At 38.7% G+C, this 23,838-nt stretch overlaps 1 protein-coding gene across 7 annotated transcripts in view; it reads right to left on the bottom strand.

Moving 5' to 3' along the window:
- LOC123035809 (WD repeat containing planar cell polarity effector) overlaps positions 1-23,838 on the bottom strand; it is a 234,238-nt gene that overhangs the window by 70,543 nt on the left and 139,857 nt on the right. For all 7 annotated transcript variants that reach the window (XM_044454420.1, XM_044454416.1, XM_044454417.1 and 4 more), the window contains one exon: positions 14,810-14,873. In XM_044454420.1, the coding sequence (XP_044310355.1) occupies positions 14,810-14,873 (64 nt within the window). The remainder of the gene's footprint in view (positions 1-14,809; positions 14,874-23,838) is intronic.

Raw genomic sequence — 23,838 nt, forward strand, 5'->3', positions numbered from 1 at the left:
TTTGTAATGAGCTAAATTCAAGATCATAAGTTCAAAACAAGGGACTGGAAGTGATTTATGAAGAAGTACAAAAGCACCCTTTTGGACCCTCATTTTATTATTTGGACCCAGCAAGAAACACTACTGCACAGAAATGGAAATTGAGAGGAAGGGAAATGGGAAAGCTTAAGGAGAAACTAATTCACAATCTTTCTGTTTGTTGTGCTGCTACTGCTCCTCAAAGGTAAAGGAAGGAGGCCAAGAGCTCCTTCTCTTCATCTACCTCAAAAATAGTGAAACCGGAAAAAGGACTACCAACCTGTATAAGTACATGATTTTTTTAAAACCTGCTCAAGAAAGTGTACTGATCGCTATGGTGATCCTACATGGATGTCTTTTTTCTCAAAGTAAGTGTTCACTCTGGGCAAAAGCAGGAAAGCAACTTACCTGGGATGCAAACAGAGCATTATCCATTAACATTCTCTGCTGCTTGAACTAAATTGAGAAGCACTCTGGATATGCCCAGACAGCTAAGAACATTTCTGGATGCCATGTAGGAGAACTTGATGCAGCAGAGTGCATGTCATGCTTGCTGGAGAGGAGCCAGGACTGATTCTATTTTGGGCTGGGAGAAGCAAGCAGAGAGGCAAGTGGATACTTGCCCTCCCTGCACTTGTTACACCATGGCCAAGCAATAGATGTTAGAAAAGATTTATAGCTATTCTGTAATGTTTTTACTGCTAATTGTTTCAGCTAATCACTACTCAAGTATATGCTGTAATAATTGGAGTAAATTTGCAAAACTTGTTTTTATTTTTCTAGGAAGTTATAAATCAGTAACTTGAGGGTAAAAGGAAAGGGGTGATGCTGCAAACTATCCTAAGTATTACTATATAAAGCGTATCTTTAAATGGTAAACAAAGAAACGTACAAGTTTATGGCATACAAAACAATTTAGAAGGGGACCAACATGGGTTAAAATGAAAGTATACAGCTTCTCAGAATTCAAGTAGTCTATGTCTAGTACTCCTAAGACTTAACAGGTGTGGTTTTAGAAGAATGTATGTCTTGGGGCAACATAGTAAGAATTTGCCATAAATATTGTACTTCCTCTGTCCATAGATCTAATAAGATTGTCAGAAAGGAGCCCTAAGCAAGTTCTTGGAGGGGGTAAAGGTTTATACTGTCAGTTTAGTTAAGATAATAACCAATTTTGCTTTGCTAGTTTTTCACTGTATAGTAAACAACTTTGTACATTTGTATCTTATATTTCAAGCATAGAAAGATAAACAGCTCCCACCTACCACAGCAAAGAGGCTTACAATCTGCAAGGAGCAAGAAAGCAAAGAGGAAAAACAGTCAATGGTCTATAATGCAGTGGTCTCAAGATCTTACTGCTCTTGAAGTACTGCAATGCATATCATACAGTCATTAGTTTAGTCTCAGTCAGATATACAGCTTGCCTATTGATCTACATATGTGAAAAACAAGTGTTAAACCTTCTTTCTTTTACTATTTCTTAATAGTATTGTAAACAGTTATTGTGAATCGATATGCTTGTTATGTTCTTTCTCCTTTGATTCTGTTTTAATTGCAAATAAGTCTCTTTAACCAACCTAATATGTATTTTATTTCTGTCATAGACAAGCAGAAAGAACAATATAAAATGCAATAAAACAATATGCAAACCAACTAGTATAAAACATGAGATAAAGTGTAAACACGCATTAATTAAAATCCTAATATTATTTTAATACTGCCTTCTGACAAGCAATAGCAGCTGCACAAAAACTGGCCACTCTTGCTGTGACCTACGGGTACCAATCTGATAAAAGATGCGATATGTAAAATGAGACAGATCTATCGGGTATTTTCTGTAATAATGGAGTGATAAAAGTAAAACAAAGATCATGATAAAAGGATATCCAACTAAATAAAACATGTCCAACTATCTCCACTCTTCCTGCTTCACACTTGATTTTTTCTGTTGGTCAAGGGAAGGGATGTGAAGGGGTGGTTTGGCCATGAGTTCAAGTTCCTGGTGAGCATACTCAGCATTTGTGGGGTACTCACTAGAAATCAAGCCCAAATAGCACTCCTCTTCCGGGCTATATACAGTAGTCATTTATGTTGCTGCATTCGATGAGAGATGCTGCTTGGGCAGTAGTCATGCGGAGCTCACCAGAAATGAAACATCATTGGACTGCTGTCCAAACAGCATCACTCTTTTTGTGTCAGGTACAGCAGCACACACTCTACCCCTGATCACCATATATGGATGTCAAAGCTGGACAGTGAAGAAAGTTGACAGAAAAAAAGCAAATGCATCCAAGGCATGGTGCTGGCAAATTCTTTGCAAATACTGTAGACTAGGATTGAGATGATGAGATGAATTGACTGCATAAAGGCAACCACAGTCTTGAATTTAGAAAAGCTAAGCAAGGCTTTCATGGACAGAACGTTTTGGAGGGCTTCCATTCATAGGGGTCAGCATAAGTTGGAGATAACTTGATCGCATCTAATCACAACAACAGCAAGGGTTTGGATGAAACTCAGAGGAATCTATCCCTCTAATATTTGCAGAATTCTCCTTCTGTTCATCCCAGTCTTGGAAAATCAGCTGAGCTGAGAGGAAGTCCTCAAAAGCTTGAGGGGTTTGCACACCTGGCCATCTTCCACAAAGGCTGCTACATACGACATCCAAGAGGGACATCACTATTGGTCATGTGGGCTCAGTTCCAGGGGAGCCCTGTGTGAACAACCTCCACCCTCATCAGCTGCAGCAGCCCACACAATTGCTACACTGGATGCTCCTAGCAGTTGCTCTGGAGTCTTGTGGGATTCACAAGACTCAGGGACTGGATGCTCAGGGATTCTGACATATTCCCACCCAGAAAAGCATTCCTCACACATTCCTAATCAGGAGTACAATGGTGTGGATGATGTTGACTTTGGCCTCCAGTGAAATTTCCTTACACTTGACGATTTTTTCTAGTTCCTTCATTGCTGCCCTTCCAAGTTGCACTCTTCCTTGAATTTCATGGCTGCAGTTTCATTTGAATAGATGACTGGGTCAAGGTATGCACAGTTTTTCACGATTTCAATTTCTTCATTGTTTACATTAAAGCTGTCTAATTCTTCGATTTTTGTCTTCTTAATGTTCAGCTTCACTCCTGCTCTTGCACCTTCTTCTTTCACTTTTATCTGGAGTTGTTTCTAGTCATTGCTGCTTTCTGCAAGTAATATGGTATCTTCCACATATCTCATATTATTGATTTATCTTTCACCAATTTTCACTCATTCTTTCTCTGATCCCAATCCAGATTTTCTTATGTTCTTCATTCAAATTGAACAAATAGAGATATAAAATACACCCTTTTCTGACACCTTTGCCTATAGGAATCCAATCTGTTTCTCCATATTCTGTTCATAGCACCTTCTTAGCTACAATACAGGTTATGCATCAGGACAATTTCTTTCAGAATCATCTATAGTTTCTCATGATGGACACAGTCAGAGGCTTTACTGCAGTCTATAAAGCAAAGACTGATCTTTGAAATTCTTTGGTGCAGTTTGCTAGCCAACAGATGTTCATGATATGATCTTGAGTGTCTCTTCCCTTTGAGAATCCAGCTTGAACAACACATTTCTCACTCTGTACAGGGTTAATCTCTTTGTTGCAGCACCCTGAGCATAACTTTGCTTGCTTGGAAAATTAGTGGAATGGTCTGATGGTTGATGCATTCCTTAGCATCTCCTTTCCTGGGGACTGGAATGGATATTGAACATTTCCAGTTGGTAGGCCATTGCTTTTGTTTTCCTTTTCTGTTGGCATGTTCTTGTTAGAAATTGGACTGATTCAGTCTCTGCAGCTTGGAATAGTTCTATTGATATCCTATTTACTATGGCTGCTTTATTCTACCCATGTGCTTTCAGAGCGGCTTTCACTTTACTTTTTAATACTGTAGGTTCTTCCTCACAGGATTCTTCTTTGAAGGAGTCTCTTGCATTTTATCTCATCTGTAAAGTTTTCTCACACATTGTTTCTCCTTCTCTTTATTTTATGCTGGTCAGATAGTATCTTCCCCTCTTGGTCTTTCAGCATTTCTAATCTAGGTTTAAATTTCCCTTTCATGTCTTAGATCTCCAGAAAGAAGTCTCTTATTTTTCCTTTTTTGTTGTTCTCTTCTATTTATTTGCATTGGCCATTTTACAAGTTCTTTTTGTCTCTGTTTGATACTGAAAAGTTGTTTTTTTTTTCAGTAATTACTTTTGTTTAACTTAGCCAGCCAGTTCATTGGTTTCAATGCATCCGATGTACACCTATCCATATAGGATATTTCTGGGCAAAATTCCAAGTGTTCAGAATTTTCTTGTGCTTTTCTGATCAGACCATCACTAAAGATCTGACACTTTTATTAAAGTGTCTGTTCCACAGGTCTATCCTACCTGTAACACTACAGTGGATGCCCTTTTGAATTGTCAGCAGCTGAAAGCTGCAACACACTACAAAAGGATTTAAAACTAACAACTTTAATATTGCTTGATCCTTGCTGTCATATGTAGGATTAGTTACCACCCAATAAAAGTAGGTGGTATGTCCTTTTCTATTGTAGTTGAACTTTGCAGGAATTTGTAATCATTATTTTATTTATAGTTGATGTGGCTTTTTTCTTAGAGAAACAGATGATGCTTTAAATTAAAGAATTAGTTGACGACATTAGCTTTAATCCAATGGAGCCCTTTAAGAATAGGATTGGGTAGCACTTATTGCAATGGCTGCATATAAGCCAGTGGAAAAGCAAGAGTATATGATCAAACGCTCATATGAGAATTAGCATAGTATAGCACTTACAAGCACTATCTCATGAGACTACTCTTACTCATGTCGCATCTTAGCAACATTCTTACTCCATGGTCCCCTTTATGTATTCATTTATTTTAGATATTTTTATCCTACCCTTTGGGTCCAAATCCATTAGCTTTCATCTTTAGTCCCCATTTGTAGTATTGGGATAAATCCTAATGGTTTTAATCCTTACTTTAAATGTTGTGAAAACTTTGAACCACCTAGGTTTCATACCTTTTCTGGATATGTTATTCATACTAATAGAAATATGTGTCTCAAACCATACCAATGAAGAAGCTTTCTAGTAAGTGTCATGTCTGAAACACAACTACTTTTTGCATTTGAGCAAATATATGGCATGTCTACTTTCATTTAAATTATATTTGTTAGGTATTACTCTATTAGCAGGAAGCTCCCATTATTTGGTCTTCAAGCTGTCAAATTTCTATATTCACTTTTGATATTTAGATTGCTTTTGTTTTTTTAAAATCATTAATCTAAGCAGCTATATCGTACTTTGTTATCTAAAATTAGAATACTCGGCTTGTTGTACTATATTGCAGATTGGTTCGGCAGGTTTGCCCCAACAAAATAGATTGTTAATTTTACAAAACTGAATTAAAAACTTGCTTGTAAAATAGAGCAGGGCTATGTACCATGTATTGCTTCTTACCAACTGCAATTAGTATAATTTTGCACTCCTTCATGGATCACTGCCTTGTTGTGGTGAAGGGGCTTGCGTAGCTCAATGAAGCTATGAGCTATGCCATGCAGGGTCACCCAAGACGGACAGGTCATAGCAGAGAGCTCTGACAAAACGTGATCCACTGCAGAAGGAAATGGCAACCCACTCCAGTATCTTTGCCATGAAAACCCCATGGACAGTACCAAAAGGCAAAAAGATATGACGCCAGAAGATGAGCCCCATTAGAAGGCTACTGGGGAAAAGTAGAGGGCTAGTACTAGTAGCACCAGAAAGAATGAAGCGACTGGGTCAAAGCCGAAAGGACATTCAGTTGCAGATGTATCTGGTGGTGAAAGGAAAGTCCGATGCTGCAAAGAACTATACTCCATAGGAACCTGGCATGTAAGATCCATGAATAAAGGCAAGCTGGATACGGTCAAACAAGAAATGACAAGACTGAACATCGACATCTTAGGAATCAGTGAACTAAAATGGACAGGAATGGGTGAATTTAATTCAGATGACCATCAGGTATACTACTGCGGGCAAGAATCCCTCAGAAGAAATGGAGTAGCCTTCATAGTCAATAAAAGAGTAGGAAAAGCAGTACAGGGATACAATCTCCAAAATGACAGAATGATCTCAGTTCGAATCCAAGGAAAACCATTCAACATCGCAGTAGTCCAAGTCTATGCCCCAACCACTGGTGCTGAAGAGGCTGAAGTTGACTGGTTCTATGAAGGCCTACAACACCTTCTAGAATTAACACCAAAAAATGATGTCCTTATCATCATGGGGGATTGGAATGCTAAAGTAGGAAGCCAAAAGATAACTGGAATAACAGGCAAGGTTGTCCTTGGAGTACAAAATGAAGCAGGGCACAGGCTGGTAGAATTTTTTCAAGAGAATACAGTGGTCATAGCAAAAACTCTTTTCCAAAAACCCAAGGGACAACTCTACACATGGACATCACCAGACGGTCAACACAGAAATCAGATTGACTATGTGCTCTGCAGCCAAAGATGGAGAAGCTCTATACAGTCAGTAAAAACTAGACCAGAAGCTGACTGTGGCTCAGATCATGAGCTTCCTGTTGCAAAATTTAGGCTTAAATTGAAGAAAGTAGGGAAAAACACTAGGCCACTCAGGTATGACCTAAATCATATTCCTGATGAATATACAGTAGAGGTGACAAATAGATTTAAGGAATTAGATCTGATAGACAGAGTGCCTGAAGAACTATGGATGGAGGTTCGCAACATTGTACAACTAAACTAAAACCATCCCAAAGAAAAAGAAATGCAGGAAAGCAAAATGGCTGTCTGAGGAAGCTTTACAAATAGCTGAGGAAAGAAAGGGAGCAAAAGGCAAGGGAGAAAGAGAGAGATACACCCAATTGAATGCAGAATTCCAGAGAATAGCTAGAAGACATAAGAATGCCTTCTTAAATGAACAGTGCAAAGAAATGGAGGAAAACAATAGAACAGGGAAGACCAGAGATCTGTTCAAGAAAATTGGAGATATGAAGGGAATGTTTCATGCAAAGATGGGCATGATCAAAATGGCAGGGACCTAACAGAGGCAGAAGAGATTAAGAAGAGGTGGCAAGATTACAGAGAAGAACTATACAAGAAAGAGCTTACCATCCCTGGTAACCACGATGGGGTGGTCACTGACCTCGAGCAAGACATCCTGGAATGTGAAGTCAAATGGGCCTTAGGAAGACTGAGCAACAACAAAGCCAGTGGAGGTGACAGTATTCCAGCTGAGCTGTTCAAAATCCTAAAAGACGATGCAGTAAAAGTGCTACACTCAATATGCCAGCAAACTTGGACAACTCAACAGTGGCCACAGGATTGGAAAAGGCCAGTTTACATTCTGATCCCAAAGAAAGGCAATGCCAAAGAATGTTCAAACTACTGCACCTTTGCACTCATTTCACATGCTAGCAAAGTTATGCTCAAAATCTTACAAGCTATGCTCCAGCAGTATGTGGACTGAGAACTACCAGAGGTACCGGCAGGATTTCGAAGAGGCAGAGGAACTAGAGATCAAATTGCCAACATATGCTGGATCATGGAGAAAGCTAAGGAGTTCCAGAAAAACATCTACTTCTGCTTCATTGACTATGCTAAATCCTTTGATTGTGTGGATCACAACAAATTGTGGCAAGTTCTTAAAAAGATGGGAGTACCAGACCATCTTATTTGTCTCTTGAGAAACCTATATGTGGGTCAAGAAGCAACAGTGAGAACTGGACAGAGAACCACTGATTGGTTCAAAATTGAGAAAGGAGTTTGGCAAGGCTGAATACTGTTGCACTGCCTATTTAACTTATATGCAGAGCACATCATCAGAAAGGCAGGGCTAGATGAATCACAAGTTGGAATTAAGATTGCCGGGAGAAATATCAACAACCTCAGATATGCAGATGATACCACCCTAATGGCAGAAAGTGAAGTGGACCTTCCTGGCAAAGAGATGGGGAAGAAATGGAAGTAGTAACAGATTTTATTTTCCTGGACTCCAAGATCACCACAGATGGGGACTGCAGCCAAGAAATTAAAAGACGCTTGCTCCTGGGGAGGAAAGCTATGGCAAATCTAGACAGCATACTAAAAAGCAGACATCACCCTGTATTGCTGTGAAAGCTGGACCATAAGGAAGGCTGAGCGCCGAAGAATTGATGCCTTTGAATTGTGGTGTGGGAGGAGACTCCTGCAAGTCCCTTGGACCACAAGGCGATCAAACCGGTCAGGCCCAGAGAAGACCAACCCTGACTGATCTTTAGAAGGACAGATACTGAAGATGAAACTCAAATACTTTGGCCACCTAATGGGAAGGAAGGACTCCCTGGAGAAAAACCTAATGCTTAGAACAATTGATGGCAAAAGAAGAAGGGGATGGCAGAGAATGAGGTGGCTAGATGGAATCACTGAAGCAGTTGGTGTGAGCTTAAGTGGACTCCGGGAGATGGTGGAGGACAGGGACGCCTTGAGGAATGTTGTCCATGGGGTCGCGATGGGTCAGACACGACTTCATGACTAACAACAACATAATTTTGCAATTTGAGTGTGCTTTGCTTTTGTGAGGGCATTGAATAATTGTTCTAACCTCTGGATTGATTGATCCAATTGACTGACATGATATATCGGTTCCAAAGTTTTGGTACTACTTATAATTATTTGTAAGTGTTGTGTTAAGCTGATATAAGAACACTCTTTATTTTGGCTTTTAGAAATGCACCCTTCCACTAATAAATCAATTCATTCTTAAGAATCAAAACTGTGTAATTATTGGACATATGGGACCTTTGGTATCTGCCCTAACAACCTGCTCAAGTGTACTACTACTATTGGCTCCATTAAATTATTTTTCAATATTAGTAAGATGTACCTCCTGTCTTTAGTACATGTCAGACCAAATCTACTATTACTTCATACTAGATAACACTAAATAAAACCACTGTTTACATTATCTAGCCTTTATACATTACAAATTTAATGTCTGGTTTAAAAAATATATGTTTAGAAGCAGGATTAGAACGGGGGATCAGATATTAGTCACAGATTCTGTATGCGCTGCAATGCCATGACATAGAAACCCATGTATCTTTGCAAACAGCATCTTCTATCACTTATTTTTGTTGCTCACTTTTTACCATCATAAGCCAGATGGGATGAAAAAGTGTCATTCCATCTATTGGGAAGAAGAGTGGGTGGCAGAACCAAGAGAGAAGGAGGAAGGTACAAGAAACTATGGTAGTATCTCCTCTGCAGCTACTGAACTGTTCAAAAGGTAGTAGATTTATCAAGGTAGCAGTTGCAGCCTGATCAGATGGGCAGCCAACTGTTACCCCCTCCCAAAATAAAAGCAGAAAAGCAAAACATTTAGGGTATTTTAAAAAGACAATTTTAGCTGCATGGCACTGAAGTGCCCCCTAGAACAGTTTCCATCAGCAGCCTGGAATTGACTTTAATCATCTGCATGTGAGCACCATGTGCACACAGATCATTCCCCTACTGCTATAGGAAGTCAGATGGGCAAACTTGCTACACAGAATGGCTAGTGCAGTAGGGGAATGATCTACCTTAAACTTTAACAAAAATCAACCTTGGTGGAGGCGATCTTTGTCTGTAAACAAAGGAGGACCCAAGGCAATTGGAGCAGCTGGTATTGGCATTCTGAGTGAGGAGGAGCTGTGATGTTGATGCTTCATTTTTAAAAAATGGCTCAGCAGACACCTGGTCTACTCAAGCAGCAACAGCAGAGTCAGAACATTGCTGACTGTCAGAGAGGAAGCACGCATACCACAAACTGAGAGGGATTTTTCACATTTTACATAAATAAATAACTGGTTTACATTTCTAATGGTGCTTATTTAGTCTATCCTGCTACATTTATTCTGTGCAAGTGTGTGCAATCCTGATCCAGACTGGGTGCATGGTGCTTCTGTATAAGGGAGTTTAAGCTCCCCTCACAAAGAAAGGAAGGAAGGCAGGAAGGCAGGAAGGAAGGAGGGGAGGGGAGGGGAGGGGTGTATTTTAGGGAAATGCTTAGAACACAAAATAATAACTTAAAAGAGGGGGAAGTTTGAGCTCTAGTTTATGTTTAGAGTTGAGGAGAAACAAAAAGGCAAAATGAGTTCCAGATTAAAGTGGATGCTAGGGTGGGGCAGTATTCACACCAAAACACTCTTAGCTTTTGAATCATCCCAGCAACAGGCTCCATGTAGGTGCACAGCCCATATGTGTGATGCACAGAGACCAGAAAGCACAAGAGTGAACTGGCTTGATGAACAAAATGAAAAAGACTCCAGAGAATTAGGCCCAAAGGCAACCAATGCATGGGGAAAGAGGGAATGCAATAGTAAGACAAGAAAAAAAAACTGGAAAGCATTGAAAGGTAGAAGGAGGAACCTGAAATTTACTGGCAGGGAGACAGCAGCAAAAGTAATATTAATGATGCTGTTGAACAGAAACTGGAGATGCTGCAAAAAGGAAGATCAGAAAAGGGACATTATTATAAAGACAACAGATAACAAGAATATGACCCCAAGGATTTAGCAGCAGAAAGAAATGAAAAGGCGGCTCCTGTATGTTGAAAGGGATTATGTGAATGATATTTGTGAGTAGCAGACAAGTAGTGACTTGGGTACTCAAGCTGCAAACTTTGAATTTATGCCCTGAGCATTTTGGACTAAGAGGCTGCAGTCCAATGAGTATTTTCCTCTGAATAAACCCCACTGAAATCAATGGGATTTACTTCTAAGTAGACATTATAGGATTGCATTGTTCTTCCCTAATATCTTCACTTCCAACATGTATACCAAAGGGGGTGGTGTAGCGACAGGAAGGGGAAAGATGAAATTTTTTAAAAGGATAAAGAGGAGGGCAAGAGGATTTACATATAAATAAATACATACAACATACTTAATTGCTTTCTCAGAAGTACAACATTTCCAATATATTCTTTTGAAGTGTGCTTAGTTAGGAAAGTTTATCACAGTACACACATCGTTCTAATTAGATGGAATAGGCTAGATGATTAGAGCTCTACATTAAAAAGCATTAAAAGATTCATGCAATTTCTTTTTGTATAATTAGAAAGGAATTTTCATAACCCATAGAAGAATAATGTAATTGTATGATTTAACACAGAAGTTAAATATTAAGATCAAACTAGCAGGGCAAGTGGCTTAATAGAATAAATGATATTAGCAGCTAGTGTCAAAGCTTAATTTAAACAGAATGTCTTCATTATGCAAAAGAGTTGGACAAATGTGATTCTCAGAGGTTTTCCCCATTGTTTTTTTTCTTCAGAAATAATGCCATCTCCTGCAGATCTACTGCAATATGCTGGAACACTGGGCAAGAACAACTGCTTTCGACCATTGGACCTAGAGCTTGTATATAATGCCTTCTTAACTCATTTTGTTCTTGTTGCAAAATGTATGGGAGGGGTTAAGAACAATGAAATGTAAACTCCCAGTGTTCATGTTTGACATTGAGCTTAGGTATGGAAGCCTAAAATGTAGAATAATATGCACAGTTTATAAGCTTATTAAAAGTGAAATATGTCCAGCTATGTGAGAAAATAAGATAAATAATTTCTTATCAATAGAGGTAAACCTTTAGACACATTGTTGGGTTTCATATTACTTGACTCTGGCCCCCTTCTTTAGCCATGGAAGCATCAGATACTAGCCAGAACAGAAGACAAACTCAGTAGTAGGGATCTCTCAAGCATTAAATGTTTGCCTATTCAGCTCCTTGACTTGCTAAGATTTAAATATAAACTATCCCAAGGTTATACCACTCCCAGTTCTATATCTCTGTCTTCAACCTGCTGCCAACAAACCAGCACTTTCCCCCCATCTTCCCTTGCCTTTGGATGCATACTGCCTTCCTGAATGTGGAACAGAGCTCTCTTGTTAACTGTGTCACTTTCAAAACCAGATGGAAGGGGTGAATCTTTCTCAAATGTCCCCTCTGTATGGCCCCTTATAACCCCAATAGCCTCAAAAGATTTTTAAAAAAGCACTCTATATTCTGAAGTTGCAAAGCACCCCACACTCAAACCAAATTATTAAGAGCAATAACATTATTAATTATTCCAGTGTCCTCTGAAACAGTAACTTTTTATCTTCTCTTCTGAAATCCAGGAAGGAAGAGAGTCAAATGAGGTCCACTTGAACCAACAGCCTAGATACCACGATCAAGAAAGTTCTGCTTCCCAAAACCAAACATTATGCTTCAGATAGCAGGAAGACATGGAGCAGGACCTCCAACAATGATCTCAATGAACCAGTAGATTCAAATAGAACATGAAGCTCAAAATATTTTGCTCCCAGCCAGGCAATGCAGGACCTGCAGAAGTAAAACAAGCACTTTGCATTGCAGCTACAATTCTACTCGGAGCTAGTGAGGTTGCACAAAAAGAGTGGTACATGCTCCTAGGAGTCAATATTCCCACTGCAACAAGGCTTCCAGAAGGACACCATGGCTGCTGGTAACAAATGCCACTGAGTGATCCAGGAGGTTCAGGGGGATAGTGCTTTCTTTGTCCATCTGCAAGCCCAGTTCAGCTACTTAAGAACAATAAAATAGACTCAGTTCTGAAATCAGGTCAGAAACCAAATTTAAATGGCTTGCAATAAATATTGCTGACTAAATTGGAACTGGCAGTCTGCAAGGCAAGAATACTTTCCCCCTGAACACAGCCACTTATGCGTTATATCTGCTCCACTTTTTTTTTTTTTTTTTTTTTGGATTTTCAGAGATTCCTTCTTTTGAGGGAACATTGGAATATTTAGTTCTGTGAAGGAGTTTATGGAACTTCAAGAGCACTCTCACCAAGGTACAATGTACAGGATTCTTTGAGAGGAATCCATAAAAGCCAATCTGGTATAAATATGTGTATAAATATTTTATATATACACAAAATCTGGTATATGTATGTCCATATGGGGTGTGCACACATATGCAATCTTCCTTATATTTCCATTTCTATGCCACCAAAGTCCCTACGCAGCTTACAAAATCATCTTTGGATTGCTGTACTGCTGAGCACCTTTGCTGGAGTATAGCTTTGCTAATGCAGGACACTTATATTGCTTTAAAGCACACCCAACCCAACTGTTTCTAATCCACAGTAGCTACAGATGCTGCTGTAAAATCAAGTGAAGCACAAGTGAAGGTGATAGCAATGGTGGGGTTGCTTGGCAACTAGGGAAGGAGTGCTCTTATTCAGATGGCAAACACAGTATCAAAGTTTAGCTAGAACACAGCAAGGCAGTGTTTTAAATTACTACTAAAGCAGAACTAAAGGATTGCTGTTAAAACTCATGTACATCACATCGATTACATAATAATTGCAACTATCATGTGATAGCTAACTGGTGTTCAACTTGTTCGCGAAAAGGTTGCATTTGTTGTAAAGGATGTAGTTTGCAGCTTGGGGATGGTCATGGATCCATCTTTGTCACTTGAGCTACAGGTGGCTTTGGTAACAAGGAGTATCAGTTTAGGAAGTTATTCCAGCTGCAACAATATCTGGCAGAGATAGTCTGGTAATAATTATCCACATTCTGGTAATCTCCTGCAATATGTTGTGCATGAGGCTATCTTTGAAAACAGCTCAGAAATTTCAGCCAGTTCAACAGAGCTGCTAAGCTCCTAACTGAACTGGACAATATGAATATGTGATGCCCATACATTGTCACATATACTGGCTTTCAGTCTGTTCCCAAGGCCAATTCCAAGGTTAATGCTGATATTTAAAGCCTTAAATACTATATAAGGACATATCCTTAGGTCATCCCTTCCAGGTGGTCCCACTGAGGCAAGTTAAGTGAGTATCCCTTCTCCATTGTAACACCTCAGTTATACAGGCTTAGCTGTCACCTACATTGATATATTTTTGGTGCAAGGAGAATATATTTCCTTTCTCCTAGAAATTTTAAAAGGGAATAAATATTTTATGTATTTTATTCTTGTACTATTTGTTAGTTTATTTCTTTATTATCTTTCTTCACTGCCCACCAGCACAGAGGCTCCCTGGGTGGTTTACAAATTGAAAATACCATATAAAGCACATATAATAAAAGCACAAATAATACAGACATAGTTACCTAATTAATAAATACCATAATGCAATAAAACATACTACAATAATCCCTCCCACCACCATTGCAGCTAAGTCTCATTCGGAGGTACAATAAAATATGGTAAAAATGAGAATAAAATCTGTTAAAATATTGGGTAAATAAAAAGGTCTTTGCATGACACCAAAAGGAACAGAGTGGGTGCAAAGTGCACCCCTTTAGGGAATCGATTCCACATACGTGGAGTGCCACTACTGAGAAGGCACTTCCCCTAGTGGCCACCCTCCTAGATTCCTTTGGAGAGGTATCTCTAAGAAGGACCTCTCCTCATAATCTCAGAGCTCAGGCAGGCACATACAGCCTGGCCCCAAACCATTTTGTATTGTACTTTATTTATGTAGCTTTTGCAATCTTCCATGGAACATTTGTTACTGAACAGATTAAAAATATAATATAAACAGACTGATCTTGTGGAAGGTCATACTAGAATGTCCTTTTTGTTGCTTGAATCTAAAACCTGTGAACAACATACACAATAGGCTTACTACTTGATACCTGCCACCTTGGCCAATTCATAAAATTGACCAAGAATTCAAATTACTATGTTCCTTTTTATTGTGTACCACAACAGACACAAGATGTCCCATGGCAGCAAAAGAACAATAATATAAATCCATCAGAAATAACTCACCATAAATAAGTCACGGGCACCTATATCAACAGCAAGCAGAAAGGCCTTTTCAAATCTTTGATGCCTGCAAGATGAAGAGAAATAAAAATGACCAATTGCACTCTATAGCCTAAATTACATGTTACAGGCAAACATGTATAATGATACTGACAGTCCACTTTATGAACAAACGTGATTGCTGGCAGGGACACTGAAGAGAGTAGAAGGAGAAAGTGCTTAATGCATTCCCTGCCCAAGTACACACCAAAGTGTCCTACAGCAGTAATTTTTCATCCTGCTGTTGAATTTGCTATGTTACGCAATATCAAATTGGTGGTAGTGATTTTAGCGATGAAGTTTAGGAAGGGGAACAGATATTGGACAAGATAAAAAAGACTGTGAGGTTCATTCCATGAACCCAAGATTTTAGAAATGTTTTCCTTGCACAGCAGCCCCTCCCCACACAATTTAGGAATAATTTTGAGGTTGAAGGGAGTTTGAGAAGTGATTTGTAATGTGGCACTGAGCTAATAATTCCACAGGAAAAAAAAAATACTGCCCCAGTGCAAGGCAGTATTACATTAGCCCCAGGGTTCTTCAATCTGGTCCCTTCCAGAAATGTTGGACTACAGCATTAATGAACCTCAGCCACTTTGAACATCTGGCAGGTACCACATCAGAGAAGGTACCATGCATTAGCTCAAGGAGCAGCCCAACCATTATTACTAGCATCCTGAATTAATAGCCAAAATCCACATCTACATGTTTGTGCGATCACGTCATTAGACACAGTAATTGCTTTCTTCCAGATGTCTGTGACTCTGAAAGTCCCTACTATATAATACTTTCAGCCAATTTTTCAGAGCACCTCAAGCAATATGACCCATGTGTCTCTTGGAAAACAGTGATAAGGAAATCCACCTCTAAACCATGAAGTTCAAGTACTTCTTTTGGTAGAACTGATAGTCAACAGACATATGATCTTCAAAGTTAGAACTCTTGATTAGTATTTGGGGCAAACAGAACAGAAAAACGGCAGTGTACTGCTTAATGCCACTGGAAATTGAAATGGCAAACTTTCTATCTGTACGTTTTCTAGCATATTACCGCCAATATGACCATTTACAGGTAAAAACAACAGAGTACTGTAGCACCCTAAAGAGTAAAACACATTTACTGTGGCATACATTTCATGGACTACAGCCTACTTCATCAAATGCATTAATCATTATCCTAAATTACAAGTATCTGTAATTTCACAGGGCTGGACAGAGACTGTGGTCCATGCAACTAGACCAGCTCCCTTTTCCCCACAGCAACCCCTCCTGCTCCCTAAAAATGCTACACAGAATGTTGGGAGACTGCTGAATGAGTGAGGTGTGGTGCAGGGAGGAGAAGAAAATTGGACAGAAAACATTTCTTATTTCTAATCCATGGCTGGTAAGGGGGATTGTGAACAGTCAAGCTAAAAGCTCCACATGCATATTGCTTATCACATGGGTCCCTTTTCATTCCAGTTATAGTATTTTACAGTAGACCATCCACTTTAGGGGACATTGTTCTGTGAAAAACAAAGACTATAAAAGAGAACTGTGTGTATACGTGAAAGAAACAGGGAAAATGAGAGAAGACCCGGGGTGGGGGATACAACTGTCCTATTTATTTGTACCTGTGGAAAAAAATCATGCGAATATTAGAAAATATTTTAGTGACTCGTTACAACCAACAAGCTATCTTAGACATGCTCATTGACCATGTAAGTATATTCCTGGTGCTGGACTGATAAAAGGAGTACAGCAATATTTTTTCTCATCTACAGCAAAAATGTGCAGTATTTAGAAAATCATCTGTAGCAAAAGGTCTGTGCCACAATTTTAATTTATAAATGTTCCTTATAAATGGAGAAGTCTTAGAACCTGCCTCATCAAGAAGTCCAGTGAAGGATGATATGTGATATGTAAATAAGAATTTAAAATCCTTCCAAAGAAGACAATGGGAGTAATGAATATTGGAAACAATTTGCATGTAATCAAATCCAGCTGAAATGAAGTTTTAATTTGCTTGAATTCTGAGATGCATATGCAAATTTTTAGGCATTTGGAATATCATTCAAGCATTTACTTAACATCAAGCAATTGTATTTAAGCATATGAATGGAAGATGAAAATAAGTTAAATCAACAACAGCTACCAAACATTAGTTCAGAGCTTACATGATCTCTTATAATTCAGTTATTTCATTTAATATTTCAATTTAATAATTTACTCTTTCATTCATTTTCTAGGCATCTTGCCCATTTCTTAAGAATTATTATTAATTATTCGTAAGAAACAATTTCCTCATAAATGTTCCTATTAGCAAGTTTTGGAACAGAAACAATGGGCATCATTTTACACAATGAAAATTATGTTTCCTTAGCTACACTGCTTTATTTTATCTTTTAAATGCAAGAAAACTAAAAAGTGTGAATGGCTTAAAACAGTAAGAACTAATGTATTAGACGGAGTATCACTTCTGTTTGGAAGGATATGCCAAAGGCCAAAAAGTATTTTAAAATATGTTGCTTCCACTGATAATTTGGTATATAAAAGAAGAATTAAAACAAGGTTAAAAAGGAGGGTCAAGAGCTATATGTGTGCCACTGCTCTGATACATTTAGCAGTGCATTTTCAAAAATGGTGTGTTATACAGCAACTTACATTTACCTATACAAACAGAAAAAAATCAGGTCTAACTGGAATTATGTAGACTTCTTTGATAGTGCAATAGTTCACATTCTGCAATGCATTCACCTTGTGGGATTTGATATTTATTACAGGCTTTTTGGTGTGGATAAAGCTGTTTTATCATAAGACTATTATCAGCTAGAGGGTGTAACTGAAGGCCAGTACAAGGCTGTCTAGCATCCTAATTCCAGGACTCCTTGGTGCCCCACTACAAGAAAACAAGAAAGCTGGGCCTACTTAAAAGTTATTCAACACAGGTCTCCTCACAGTGATGGTCTCAGAACCTGGTTGGGGAAAAACACCTCTGGCAAGGTTGGAATCCCCTGGGAGATAAAAGCCCTCCAAAACCAGGGACTTTTTTGTCCCCTTACCCAGGGGATGGGGGAGATACCTGGCAGCCAATCCAAGGAAGGCCCTGCTGCTAGCAATCTGCACCTTTAAAAATCAAGGCAATAACATCAGCCAGGTGTCATAGTTTGCAATAAACCCTGGTATGTATGAGGGGCGTTCAATGTATTCTCAGTATCAGCATGGAGAAAAAGGAATAATAAAATGAAATAATTTTTATTTTTCAATGGAATCCCCCATAACTTCAATACACTTATTACATCAAGAAATTAACTTTTCAATTCCCTGTAAAAAACACCCTTCCTCCTTGTCTAAAAAATGTGCGTTAATTGCCGCCTTGAGCTCTTCATTGTCAGAAAATCGCTTTCCACGAAGATCTTTTTTTAAATTCAGGAACAGGTAGTAGTCACTGGGAGCCAGGTCCGGGCTATAGGGTGGGTGGTTCATATCTTCAAAATCACAGTCTCGCACAGCAGCCTTTGAAACATGTGCCATGTGAATGGGCATGTTGTCGTGAAGAAGCAACACACCTGCGGTCAGTTTTCCCTGCCTTTTTTCTTTAATTGCTTCTCTTAAATTATGCAGAGTGGTTGCATAAGATGCTGCGTTTATAGTTTCACCTTTTTTCATGTACTCGATCTATAAAATTCCCTTTGAGTCCCAAAACACTGTGGCCATGATTTTTCTGGCCGATGGAGTGACTTTGAATTTCTTCAGGGGGTCAGCACCTTTTTAACGCCACTGCATGGACTCCTGCTTACTTTCAGGGTCATAGTGATGAACCCAAATTTCATCTCCAGTAACAATCCAGTTGAAAATACTTGATGGATCTTCACCACAGAGCTCTAAAAACTCCCTACAGCACTCGACTCACACTTGTTTCTAAGGCACCATGAGCATTCGTGGCACCCATCTTGCACAGACCTTTGAAAGGTTAAGATGGTCATGAAAAATAGTAAATATGGTACCAATGGATAGGTTTGTCATCTCTGCTAACATTTTGATTTTCATTCGGGCATCTTCCAATACAAGTTTCTCAATTTTTTTTCACATTGTCTTTCGTAGTGGCAGTAACCAGCCTGCCCAAGCGAGGGTTGTCTTCAATACTTTCTCTGCCCCTTTTAAATTCACTTGACCACTTTTGAACAGTAGATAATGAAGGCACAGAGTCCTGGTAAATGGCCACCATCTCTTCGTGAATGATTTTTTGACTTTTTCCTTGTTTTGTAAGGAACTTAATCACAGCGCGGTGCTCGATTTTCTTCAACATTGTCGCGTTAGTCATCATGGTCGTCTTTCACTGAGGATTACTAGGGAACTAATGATCACACTTATTTGAAATTTTGCATGTATACCCTCAGATAGTGTCATTAGCTAATGAAATAATTAACTTACCCACATCAATAGCAAATCAACCCGATACCAAAAATACACTGAACGCCCCCCGTAAGTCACTCCCTTCTTCTGAGTGCCTAGATTATCTCCTGGGTCAACTAAATCTTTCATTAACGTTCACATCTTCTGAGACCTACAGTGAGCAAAGGTACTCATCCTAGTTTTCAATCATGTAACATTTCAGTGTATTTAGAAAGTGCTAGATTCATGTTTGACTCAAATGAAATATTTCTGACATCATTGGTTTTAAACACTTAAAGTACAATCCTGTGCAGGTTTACTCATGACTAAATCCATTGTGTTGAATGAGGCTCAACACACCTAGCTTACTGAGTATCAGACAGCAGCCTCAAGATCTAATCCATTCCCTCTTGTGTATCTACTACACTGGAAATGGGAGATCCATGCATGATTCTTGGGAGTGGCATCTAACTTAGGCTACTTGTACTCAGTGTGGAATGAAAAAGCCAAATTGTTCTACACATACACAGAAATAGTGAAGTCTACAAATACAACTGGAGGAATCAAAACCCAATGTGAAAAGGTCATTTTAAGAGAACAAGTGCCAAATGTTAGCCAATTATTTCACCCCTCCCCACCATACTCTTTAGCCAGAAAACTGTAAGCAGCAGGAGGTTTGAATAGAGCGACTGAATAGAATACTAGCTGCCTGCATACTTATCATTAAGTCTTCATAACTGGGTTATTTAAAGCTACAACCTCCCCCCACCCTTAATTAAAGCTGGACATACAGGGAAGGAACATGCAATATATTTGAAGATGGGGAAGGTTCCACAGCATTCCCATTCCTTCTGTCTATACCTATTGAAACTTATTTCTTGTCTACATCAGAGTTTACTTGTCCCAACATCCAAATTGTATTTCCACACTTCTGGCATAATCAAATTTGAAAAAACAAAATGGCTATCATAGGGGGCATTTTAAAACTAGTTTTTGTGGCATTAGTCATTACATAATGAGCCATTTAAGGCAGCAGTGTCTTGCCATATGAATCAGGGAGTTTTTTGCAGGGCATCATGACATGCAATGATGTAGAAAAATATCCCCCGATCTACATGGCAGGCTATTCCGTGTGGATCACCCTAAGCAGATAGTTGGTGATGAGAAAACAGCGTGCTTCATGGGATGTCAGTTTAGTGTGCACTATCTATAAGCCACATAAAACTGAGGACACTCAGTTTCCTTTTATGTTGTTGGAAATTATGGAAGTATTTCTTTTTTCATGGAGCTTGGCTCATTTCATTTCTGCAAGGCTAATGAAAGAGACTGAAGAAGCACACAGAATTATTAAATTAAAATTATAATGCTAAGAGCAAAGCAGTAGCTGCTTTTAAAGTGTATCCTATATGTTCTTTTTATCAAAATCTTCTTTGAATGTCTCATATTTCTTATCATTCTCATTTTCCTCTAAGAGAAAATATTTTGTTGCCATAGCAATATCTTGTTGGGATGTTGCTCAAACTGCTTTCCTGTAGGTCTGCTGCAAAGACTGCAACAAATACCACCACTGCAAATACCTCCTGCCTACCTGGTACTTGTTCCAACCTCTCACTGGTTAGTAACTTCTCAGCAGTCTAACTCTGTCTCTAAATATAGGCACACTCCAGCATATTTGTAAAGGGAATCTGAGCCAAAAACAGATGTTAATTAAAAATGCTGATAAGAGCTGATGACACCTGTTACTTCATACTTTTTTTGTTCAACCCTGTCTGTTAAATACCCACTTTTATTACATTAATTCTCTTCATTTTTTTCTGTTTCAGCTTTAGCCCTTCACTCTGGTGATCATGTAAACTTAACTGAATGTCTTGAAAGTTACGTTTTATTGAGCAAACATACCAGCATGTCTACACACTAAAAGACAGCACTATAGCAGAAGCAACCATAGTGAAGAATGAGTTGTTAATTCTACTGTATATATTCATTAAACACATTCCTGAAACTTTTTAAAATTCAGTAGATGAGAATATCTGGTTGCAAATATTCAGGGCTAGATCAATAAACCTTTCCCACGATTGTGGGCCTGGTTTACCCAGAAGCCTGAAAATAGTATTTGCTTCCATTTCCACACCCAATAAAAATATATCAGGGCAAAGGCTTCACTTGCTTGCAGTGAATCCACACTGTGAAATTCACCCACAAAATTAAGAAAGTCAGTATGCTAACTGCCTCAACCTTCCAGTTTGAAAACTGATTTTATCTCAGGCCTCAAACTCTGGAATGTGAGTAATACAGTGAGCCTTTAAGCATGTGTAAAGCACCTGCCCCTCAACAATGTGAAGTTGCTTCCAGCTCTCATACTGTGGGGATGAGTCGAACCATAAAGGCAGATTGTGATAAACTGCAAGCAAACAAGTCAAGGGAACAACCAACTAATGATTGTATTTTTATTTTTCACGTGAAGAGACTTTAGATCAAGTCAGATGATTGGTCAGTGTTGTCTACAATAACTGGAAGAGGTTCTCCATTGTTTCAGAGATTAGGGTTTTTAGGTTTAGCAGGGGGCTGAACATGGGAAGCATATGTAAAACTCTTCCACTAACTTGACACATAATGTACTGCTGGTACACAGATATCAGGGGTGAGGGGCATGGCTATAACTGTGTACGGAACTGGGTCCTAAATAATACATGACTACCTCTTCCTTTTCAAAAGTTCTGAATCCAGCACAATATGGCTGTGTTTCCTTTACAGATAGAAATATTTCTATCAGTATTGTTTCTCAGGATTTTCTTATTTTAAGTATGAAATGAAATGGCTGCATTTGCTTTGCTTTTCCTAATATTTTGCCCAAATTTGCTTACATTTTGGTTTCTATCAAGAGACTTAAATCACACAGCTACAGGGCATCAAAGTACTTGAATAAAATTAAAACTTGCAGTGAAACTGGCTTGAATTAAAAAAAAACAATTAGCATTGTTGTTTAATGAAAGGTGATTTAGTATGTCACTGAGTTAAATGTTTAACCTTCTGGACTAGAAATTAAAATCTTCTTAAATTGGGGCAACACCACTTCTTGTTTTGTAAAGCAGGTCAATGTACTGGGGGCAATCTTTTCATATGGTGCTTGGATCATGATGATTGAAATTCACATTCACTTGTATAACACAAATATCTTTTGATCAACTTTACAAGGCAGGATGTAGCCTGAAATACAGTATATTCAGCAGAGGGTGATTGTTAACTGGTTTCAGAAAGCTTCTGTTAAACCTTTTCCTTTAAAGTTATTTTCTCTGTTCTAGAATTTCTCTCTCTCTCTCTCTCTCTCTCTCTCTCTCTCTCTCTCTCTCTCTCTCTCTCTCTCACACACACACACACACACACACACACACACACACACACACAGACACACACACAAACACACACGGGGGGAGACAGAGACAGAGAGAGAGAGAGAGAGAGAGAGAGAGAGAGAGAGAGAGAGAGAGAGGTAGTATTAACATGTGCACAGTAATATGTGACAGAAATGAGATTAATATGCAAGAAATGTTTCTTAAATTTTCATTCACACAGTGAAACTTTACACTGTGATGTTAGTTACTATTCAACACTGTGCTCACTTCTAAAGTTTATCACATGGTGAAAAGTCTTGAAATCTGGGTGAAGAAGAGATTGTTATTAGCATGTGGAAGTTCCTGGGAACTTGTCCATGGAATGGATTGGTTTCTTTCCTCTTCTTTATCCTGTAACCCAGAATAAGATGCAAAACTAATCTCAACTGAGACATTGAAAAAGGGTACAGCCTCTCAGGAGGGTCCTCACTGTTAGCCAAAGCCCACTTATCTTCAAATGAATCTTGCATTGGTGTGTGTGTGTGTGCACACCTTTATTTTACTTGGAGAATGATCCTATCCATGTTTATGCAGGAAAAGAAATCCTACAACTTTCAACATTGCCCAGCCAGCATGGGTATACTCCTATTCTCCACTGCTAAAACACATATCTAGCTGGTTGTAAGGATAAAATGGAGCTATGTAAACTGCTTCTAGCTTCTCACAAGAGGGAAAAGGTTGGGCATAAATGTAATGTAATGATAATGATTATTTATTAATTATATTTATATCCCACCCTTTTTTCCAGGAACTGAAGATGGTTTTCATAATTTTCCTTCTCCTCTCAAGGGAGACCCTAGAAAGACCTATCTTTAAGGAAAATGAATAATATGGTTACACTGTGCAAAATAAGCACCTGATTTGCATTTCCTAGAAAATAAGACAAATGAACTTTTCTGGAGTTACTCATACACAACCCATGCTTTCTTGTTAATTCTGAATCAGCCCTTCCTTCCTCTCATTCATCTGCTGAATTCTTTTGTTTTATGGTAGTAACAAAATGCTTTAAAAATCTTCCATTTTTTTAAAAAAATAGTTTCCCTGTGTGCTGCCCTGATCTACATGAAGGAAAAGCAAGATACAAAAATTATTTAAGCCTAGTTGTCTTCCAAAAAAACTAACTGGAAATTACTGGGAAGAACACAGCAGAACATACATCTCAGTGCCACTGACATTTGCTTTTATGCAATGTCAACAGTTTTTGCTAGCATCTCAGTTTCCTGTTGTG

This window comes from Varanus komodoensis, unplaced genomic scaffold (genome assembly GCF_004798865.1).
Source record: "Varanus komodoensis strain SLA01 unplaced genomic scaffold, ASM479886v1 scaffold7_3, whole genome shotgun sequence".
NCBI classification, from domain to species: Eukaryota; Metazoa; Chordata; class Lepidosauria; order Squamata; family Varanidae; genus Varanus; species Varanus komodoensis.